Below are 8,244 nucleotides of genomic sequence, written 5' to 3' on the forward strand. Positions count from 1 at the left end.
AAGGCATCGCAGGGGTGGGGTAGTCATTTTTCCCACAAAGAGAGCATTTAGTGCAAGGGGTGTAGAATCATTCGCTGCTGCGCTCTCCCCCTCCCCCCTCCCACGCCCCCGGCCTCCCGCCCCTCCCTCCGTCTCTCCTTCCCAAACTCCTCCTCCTCCTCCTCACAATCTGAACCTTCTACATCCAGGAAGTCATTGCTCATCACAACTCCTTTGCGGTTCCCTGGACCCTGCTTTCTTAGCTTCTTCAGTCAGTCTCCTTCTCCGTCTTCTGCCATGCAGCTGTACATGGATTTGATCTGGCTGATCGTGAAGCAAGAGTCAATCTGCGATCACCGCCTCCTCAACTTCCAGCAAGTTCAAGACTTTCTCGTGGCTCATTTCCCTGACCGCATCGTCAAAGTGTTCCTGCGGGAGCCTTCTCCTCCCACCTACGATATGATGTTGGCCAACGAGCGACTCATGTTCAAGGAGTGCGACATGAAGATCTTTCCTTGCTGGCAAGGCAGAGGTAGAGTTAGGCATCAAGGCGGGTGGATCGAGTACTTGTGGGCGAGGACAAGCGTGCTTCCTATCTCCAGTAGCCTAGTTCCTCGCCTTTACCCCGAGGGGTCTCTTAAGCTTGCAAACAGTCTTGCGAGGCTGGCCGACAACGTCGTCACGCTGCATGACCAAGGAGTTGCCTATCTGAGCTTGTCTAGCGTCTACCTCTGCGTGTGTGAGGACACGTTGGACTTCTGCCTTGTCGGAGCTGAATATGTTCAGAACCTGGGGAGGGACTTGGAACTGAGCTACGAATATCCTGACTGCGACGATGCAGCGTTTCCAGAGAGCTTCCGTGAGAGGTTGGAGCGCATGATAACGAAGAGGAGTGGTATCCTCGTGATCGAGCTCAAGCGCTATGCCCTTTGCTCCATCTTATGGAGGGCGATCGGAGAATGCACGGCGCACTTCTCGGTAGACGTCAAGACGCTGCTGAAAGGAGCTCTGTGCATGGCGCAGCGACCGGCAGCTTGCTGGACCCTTCTGAACCTCATGAGGAAGTTTCTTGCGCAGGAAGAGGCTCAGGAGAGCATCGACCGCTGCTCTGCTTTCTTCGACAGGACGAAGATGCTAGCTTACATGCACTACTATTATCGAGCCGTTGCCTGCAAGGGCAGCATGCAAAGCAGCAGGCTGGGGCTCTTTGAAGAGAGCCTTGCAATCTTGATAGACCTTGACAGTGTGCAGAACAGAATCGAAATGCCTCTGTGAAACTGAACCTCGAAAGCAGAGATCAACTTTTGTTTCGAATCCTTGCTGTTGAATTCCGATAGGTGATCTCAACCCGACTCTCTTGTATTCATAAAACTCTTGCTAGACTAGAATAAAATCTCAAAAACGTTTGAAATATCTCGGAAACTTCAGTGAGATGCTAGGAAGTTGCAAGGTTGGTTCATTCCTTGCTGTTGGAAAACTCATCACATGCAAGTCATGACAAGTCACTGCCGCAGAGGACCCGCCCCAAGGAAGACAACTGAGAGGAATCGAAGAGAGGAATCGGCCTCAATCGAACCATGGTTCTTGTTTATTTCCTTAATTCATATCAAAGTAATCAAATCGAACCATGGTTCTTGTTTATTTCCTTAATTCATATCAAAGTAATCAACATCCTTGCTTGCCGACGAGACACGTCGCAATTAGTGCTAAAGAGCGGATTATGTAATCCCTGTTCTACCCCTATTCACAATTCGAAACCCACCGCCGGTTAAGATTTGAACAGGAGAGGATCGTGCGTCTTCTTGTAAGCTGCAAACTTCGCCTCCCACGAACTTATCAGTTCGAAGCTTTTCTTCAGTAGCGCGTCCTTCTCCGCGATGATGCCCTCGAGTTCCTGAACCTGTCGAGAAGGGCGAACATAATCAATCAAGATAGCAGGAGCAGGAGCAGGAGGAGCAGGAGGAGCAGCAGCAGCAGCAGGAGGAGGAGGAGCAGCAGCAGCAGCAGCAGCAGCAGCAGCAGCAGCAGCAGCAGCAGCAGCAGCAGCAGCAGCAGCAGCAGCAGCAGCAGCAGCAGCAGCAGCAGCAGCAGCAGCAGCAGCAGCAGCAGCAGCAGCAGCAGCAGCAGCAGCAGCAGCAGCAGCAGCAGCAGCAGCAGCAGCAGCAGCGGGAGCAGCAGCAGCAGCAGCAGCAGCAGCAGCAGCAGCAGCAGCAGTGGACAAACCTCCTGCTGCACTTCCTCTTCCGTCTGCACTCCTGATCGCAGTTTCGCTCTCTCGAAGATCATTTCCAGGTCCTTTGCTGCAGACATCGCAGCAGACGCGAGCTCGTCGTGAGTCTGCTGTGGGGTCTGGAGGAAGGAATCAGAAGCCATCTCCCAACGTCGACGATACTCACAGGGTCGGGTTCCTCACTGTCCTGCGATCGGCTCAACGCCTTTTTCAGAATAGCGTCGAGGCTTTCCTTGAGGCGAGCGACTGCTTCGGTCGCAGACATATCCTGAGAGGGATGTGGAATGCCTGCACGACAACTCAATCGCTCATCCGGCACGAGTGCATCCTGGACAAGAGGACGCGGTAATTGCTCTCGAGCGCTGTGATCCTAACCCATCATGAAAAGTGGGGAGCAACTAGGTTTCTGACATGAAAGCTCGTACGGCAGGACACCAAGTATACGTCTACAATGTACATCTCATCCCAGTTCGACAAGGCATTTCATCCTCTCCTCGTCTCCCCTGCTCGCCCATGACGCCAGGCTTCCTCTATCTCTTTCCACTTCATTATGTTCAGTCTCCTGCCCTTCATCCTCTACCATGAACACTTCTCACCGCGCGGACCCTCCTCCCCGCTCATATCCTTCCATTTGACAGACTCTTGCAGCACTGAGATCGGACACTGACTCGGGCGACAGTACGGTGACCGGGCCCGGCCCGGGGCCGGTGCCCGGGGGTGGAACTACTTGACTGCTAAGTCTGTCAGTCTTGTTTTGCCCCTGTTCTGGATGCTTTTCTGCACTTTTCGATTCTTCAGTCATGCTGCTTGCAGTCACACGGTGTGCTCACTTACTCGACCGTGTTTTGCAACCTCAGTAGGAGAGGTTGTTAACCTACTACGGTTCGCAACTTACATTTCCAGAAAGGGTCGGGGGCCTCGCCTCGAGAGTGTTGAGAAGGATTCCTGGGCAAGGTCTTTCGCTGTGCCCCTCGACCCCGCCCATGGGACATTCAAACAGACGGGCTCGTTGGAACTTTACATGCATGACCTCGCGACTCGTTCGAAGCAGTGCTTCCTGCGCTGGGCAACCTCATCAGCCCACTGATACAGGGACGGCGATGTGAGATGCTCTGCTGCTATGCTGGGGAGGAGAGACGAAGGCAGTGACTCAGCAACTCGCTGTCTGTTGCCATGAACAAGATCGCGCACATTTGCATGGAGTACGGAGTTGAAGGTCTAGATGAAGAATCTTTTATCATGCATGCCAGTCGCAGGAAAGGAAATCAAAACAACGTCAGAGCACTCAGCGGCAACATCGATACCGACTTTTACAGCACTGCTGCTTTCAACGCAAACAATCGTACCCAACAAACCCAAATCCTCACACCCACGTTCCGACTGTCGAAGCCTTACTCGCCGACATGATGCGCGAAAACGAGACACAAGACGGTCACGCAAGCATGTGCACCAAGACGGGATCCTTGCTCTGCCTCCCCCAAGTCCAAGGTTGACTAGACTTGCCTGTTCACGGGTTCTTGGTTCAAGGCACTGAGGGACAGGGCCGCCTCCCCAAGCCTATCGGATGCGTGGCAAGGTTGAGCTGGCTGTAAGGTAAGGCGACTCCCCAATCTTCCACAGCGTCATCCCCCCAACAAGTGACTTCTTCGAGCCCCATCCTGTAGCGGGCCCGTGAGAGAGTGACCGAGTCAGTGCGAGTCGACCGCCGGGCCGTGGGGCATCGAGGCAGAACGCCGCCATCAGGTCGGGCCCGATGAGGGCGGTGAAGCCTTCCTATTTCACTGCATCACACCCGATTGAATGAACCAGTAGAGACGGAGACGAGATGGCCTCGTTGCGGGGAGCGTCAGACCTGCGGGCAAGGGGTGCCGCCCTCGTTCGATCGCCTCTCTTCCATCTCCAGTCCTCGGAGGAGAAGGTTCAGCCTCTCAAAGGTCCCCATCACCAGCTCGTACTGCCCTCCAGCTGATCGCGCGGCGTCAGGGTGGTACAACTCGCTCTGGATGCTTTGCAAGGCAGAGGAGACGTGCTTCCAGCCTGCAAACGTCCTCTCAGCCGCCTGCTCTGCCTCGTGCTCCGCGGCAGCACTATCGTCAGCTACAAGATGCTCTGCACCATTGACCTCTGCATCCATCTCCCTGAGAAGAGCCTCCATGTACTGCTGAGAGTCGTCGTCGTCTGCGTGCTCGAACTCGCGCACATCCTCCGAGTCAATGTCATGGATCCCGCTCTCGTGGATCGCCGCCATGATGTCCTCCTCTTCCGCACTCGGGCCGCTGACTGCCGGCTGCAGTCTCGCTTTCTCCTGGTTGGGGAACCTGATGCCAATCTCTGCCTTCTTCAAGCAGTCCAGGATCACCTGCGGGCTGATAGCGTCCCATGCCGCCTTCACGAACTGTGCTGCGTCCAGCAAGTGTGCTGGGTGCCCGAACTTCACACCCGCCACCCCTCGCCGCAAAGTCTTGGCAGCCGCCTTGAGCTTCTGGACTTGGTTCTGGTCCATGGAATGGAAGCTCAGGACCTCCTTGAGGTAGAGGTACTTGTACTTCTTCTTCAGGGCGGAGATGACGCCCTGATGGAAGTACTCCCTCTGACCTATCCCACTCGGAGGAAAGACGAGGACCCGGACCCGGTCTCGCTCGACGGGCTTCGAGAATCGTCCTTGTGAGTTGAAGATGAGGAGCAGGACTGAATGGTTCGTCCGCTGCCTCACTGCCGGCATGAAAACTTCCTCATACCACTTCGAGCACACTTCCTGATCCACCCACGCTCTTCGTTGTGCCAAATACGGGATGGGCCACTGCCTGTGTTGGATGCAGGCTGGCTCGACGGCCCTTCCCACCATGGCGCACGGGATCTTGTGAGAGCCCGTGGAGTTGGAGCATGCGATTAGCGTCACTCGGTCCTTGGCCTCCCCAGCGCTACCGCCGTCGTCCTCCTGCATGGCGCGGAAGTACCTTGGGAGGAGGCGAAAGAAGAGTCCCGTCTCGTCCATGATGTACACGTCTTCGGGGGAGTACCCAGAGACTACCTTGTAGAGCCTCTGGAGGTCTTCTCCCTCCTGCACGTCCTTCCTCTCCGGCTCCCTCACGGCATCGCGCGAAAGAATGTTCTGTAGGTTCCTCCTTCTCCTGAAGTTCGACAACCACTTCCAAGACGCCCTGAACGTCCCCGCGGCGCCTTGCTGTGCTGCGATCTCCACGGCCTTAGCCTTCACCTGCGCAGCGGACACCTCGATGCCCTTTCTCTGGCACTCCTGTATCCAGTCGAAGAGCTTGTCCTCCATGGCAGGGAAGGAAGGGTTCGATGCCCGGAAGGTCTTGGCTCTGGTGGAATCGGGCAGGTTCTGAACGCGGTTCCGGATGGCGTCCTGCTGCTTCAGCGTCTTGATGATGGACACGTGCGACACGCCATACTCCCGCGCGATGGCCCTCTGGCTCTTCCCAGAGGAGCCCTGCAACTTCTCAATGATCTCCATCCTCTCCACGTCATTGAGACGGCTCCTCCTCCTCTCCTTCTCGTTCCCTCGGTCGGACATCTCTCACACTTCACCCGCCTCCTCCGCCCCCGCTCGAACCCTCCGCTCCTGCTCTCTGCGACTTGTTCTGAACCACGCCCTCCTCTCCACCTTGCCAGGCAGCCTGCCCCTGCCTTGCTTGTTCTTGACCAACCTCTGTTTCCCACGTAGCCTCTAACTTCTTGTCTTCTACTCCCCCCCCTTGATGCTACCTCTCTCCCTCCTCTCCTCTCTCCCTCCTCCTCTCCTCACTCCACCCCTCCTTCCACCTGCTCCGCTCTGCCCTCGCTCTGCCCCGCCATGATATATTCGCAGCCCTTTTTAGCCCGGCTGCCCCCAACGTTCCCCTACCCTGGCAGCCTTTCCCTGTGACTGGAGCCGTTGACCATGGCGGAGGGGCGAAGCCTGGACTTCCATGCGACGAGCTCGCTGAATCAGGCGCTCATGGCGAAGCCCGTCTCCTATGCCAAGGACAACCTTGGGAACAGGGAGGCGCTCGACAAGGCGAAGCACAGGACGGAGGTCGCGGACATGGGTTGGAGGGAGCGGAAGGAGAAGGAGCAGGCGGAGTCAGAGGTGAGGTACCTCACGAAGACAGCATGGCATATTGGCAGCGGGTACAACTATGGCGTCGGATTCACCGACCAACATGGTTGGAACTCCATCGGGAGCAACCTTGGCGCCTCGCCTCCTCGGCTGTACGAGTATGCCGGGCTGACAGTGAGGGAGTTCACCAAGACGAGCGGGCCGTTCATGCAGGATCAGAGGAAGGATGAAAGGATAGGAGACATGCTGGTGAGCAAGCAGGAGAGGCATGAAACAGCGAAGATGAACACATCGAAGAACATCAAGCTGATCAACGAGTTCCTAGAGCCCTACGTGGTCGAGTACATGAACCGTGTGAAGTACAAGCTGAAGGAGGACGAAGGAGCGATCGAGGAGCTCTTCATGCAGCTCAACGATGAGTTCCTGACCAGTATCGACATGGCGAAGATCCAGGGGATCTGGGTGGAGTACCAGGAGCACAGCTCTCTGCGGGAGACCTGGATCGCTGAGTTCGAGGAGCAGACGGAGCAGTTGGAAATTCAGAGGGGAGCCCTGGTGCAGAACGAGCTCAAGTCCCTGGGCATAATCCTGCTTGACATCGCGCATGAGCTGCGGGGGCCTATAGAGCGCTACCTGGAGGATGAAGCGTACAAGCAGAACCATGTCATCTTGAACAACAGGAGGGCGTATGCTGATATCATCCAGCGGCTGAGGGTGCACGAGATCGAGAGGGACAAGAAGGCGAGGAGCAGGTGGGAGCTGCGCAAGGTAGCATGGTACGATACTCTCCATGACCGGGCGGTGGCCAAGTGCAAGGCGACGCTGGAGAGCAAGAACTACTCGCAGCCCAAGAAGCGCGACACGCTGTACGGGGCCCTCAGGTCCCAGCAGACGATCTTGTTCGAGAGGCGGCTGAACATGTGGATGGACTTGCAAAGCCTTGTCCCTCCCTCCCTCACCGTCGACAAGGCCAAGACCTGGACCGAGCAGCTGCAGTCGCTGGACGCGGAGCAGGAGCTGGAGATCAAGCAGCGCTGCGGGGCGATCAGGAAGTTCGAGATCGAGCACTTCGAGGAGAGCAGGAAAGTTATCGAGAGCATGAAGAAGGAGCTGAAGGGATATGCCGAGATGACGGACGCTGAGATGCCCTCGGAGCAGGAGCTGCAGGAGACCTCGGCGGAGTTCGAGGCGTTGATCACCAAGAGGAAGGAGGTAAAGGGGCTGCTTTCACCGGGGAGATATGGGAGGAGGAACGACGCTGGTTGCGAGCTCCGGTTCCTCAAGACGAGAGTGTGGTGGAGTGCTTGGCGGGAGGGGAGGAGAGTGAGGAGATGACGTGCAGCTGCTGACATGTTTGCGGCAGCTGGGATTGGAGGCCGTGCGCCAATGTTCGGAGACTCTTGTGCTACAGCTGGAGTACGTGAAGACCCCAGGGCTCGAGCTGGGGAGGTTGATCAGCGTAATTGCAAAGATTTGCGAAGATCAGGATGAGAAGGTGAGGAGGGGGGGGCAGGGGGGGTAGAGGAGAGGAAGTGCTAGTGGATTGGTGGGGGGGAGGAAGAGGAAAGTGAAAGGGAGGTGGTTCAGGACAGGGAAGAGATTGAGGAGGGGAGGAGAGGGACGAAATCGGGAGGTGGAGAGGAGGAGGGAGGAGGAGACAGTCGAATGTCTCACAGCCGCTGCGCAGGTGAAGCAGATGAGGGTCGGGCACACGTCGGAGATGGAGAGGCTGAAGGAGGAGAACGCGAGCTCGGAGATCAAGCTGGAGGACGAGTTCGAGTACTGGATGACGCAGATGCGGCAAGATCAGAGCGCCGAAAGCCTCAAGGAAAAGCTGCCCCTTGCCCTCGATGCCCTCGACAAGATCAAGGGGTGAGAGCACGAGGGGGAGGGAGGGAGGGAGGGGGGAGGGAGGGAGGGAGGGAGGGAGGGGGACGGGGAGGGGGAGGGGGAAGGGACTCGACGGGTTGGA

At 56.9% G+C, this 8,244-nt stretch overlaps 5 protein-coding genes across 5 annotated transcripts in view; 3 read left to right on the forward strand and 2 right to left on the reverse strand.

Annotated features, from left to right (window-relative positions):
- Window positions 1-276: 276 nt before the first annotated feature.
- On the forward strand, window positions 277-1,254 carry GUITHDRAFT_104309 (hypothetical protein; the record flags this gene model as incomplete). Its single annotated transcript, XM_005836835.1, has 1 exon — window positions 277-1,254. The coding sequence occupies one exon, from the start codon at window positions 277-279 to the stop codon at window positions 1,252-1,254; it is 978 nt and encodes a 325-aa protein (XP_005836892.1).
- Window positions 1,255-1,747: 493 nt separating this feature from the next.
- GUITHDRAFT_104310 (hypothetical protein) lies at window positions 1,748-2,474 on the reverse strand (the record flags this gene model as incomplete). The annotated part of the gene is made up of 2 exons (XM_005836836.1): window positions 1,748-2,328; window positions 2,372-2,474. 2 exons carry the CDS (start codon window positions 2,472-2,474, stop codon window positions 1,748-1,750), a joined length of 684 nt encoding a protein of 227 aa, XP_005836893.1.
- Window positions 2,475-3,429: 955 nt separating this feature from the next.
- Window positions 3,430-3,993, forward strand: GUITHDRAFT_151329 (hypothetical protein). Its single transcript, XM_005836837.1, has one exon. The coding sequence runs from the start codon at window positions 3,449-3,451 to the stop codon at window positions 3,614-3,616; it is 168 nt and encodes a 55-aa protein (XP_005836894.1). The 5' UTR covers window positions 3,430-3,448; the 3' UTR covers window positions 3,617-3,993.
- Window positions 3,994-5,315: 1,322 nt separating this feature from the next.
- GUITHDRAFT_67428 (hypothetical protein) lies at window positions 5,316-5,747 on the reverse strand (the record flags this gene model as incomplete). The annotated part of the gene is made up of 1 exon (XM_005836838.1): window positions 5,316-5,747. A coding segment is annotated over one exon (432 nt), but the record flags the coding sequence as incomplete, so codon positions are not given.
- Window positions 5,748-6,113: 366 nt separating this feature from the next.
- The window catches only part of GUITHDRAFT_161972 (hypothetical protein), a gene marked incomplete at its 5' end in the record, with an annotated part of 7,160 nt that continues 5,029 nt past the window's right edge, over window positions 6,114-8,244 (forward strand). The window contains 3 exons of the mRNA XM_005836839.1: window positions 6,114-7,484; window positions 7,636-7,767; window positions 7,960-8,144. Of these exons, the coding sequence (XP_005836896.1) occupies window positions 6,114-7,484; window positions 7,636-7,767; window positions 7,960-8,144 (1,688 nt within the window). The remainder of the gene's footprint in view (window positions 7,485-7,635; window positions 7,768-7,959; window positions 8,145-8,244) is intronic.

The sequence above is a fragment of the Guillardia theta genome (assembly GCF_000315625.1).
Source record: "Guillardia theta CCMP2712 unplaced genomic scaffold GUITHscaffold_16, whole genome shotgun sequence".
In the NCBI taxonomy this organism is placed as follows: Eukaryota; class Cryptophyceae; order Pyrenomonadales; family Geminigeraceae; genus Guillardia; species Guillardia theta.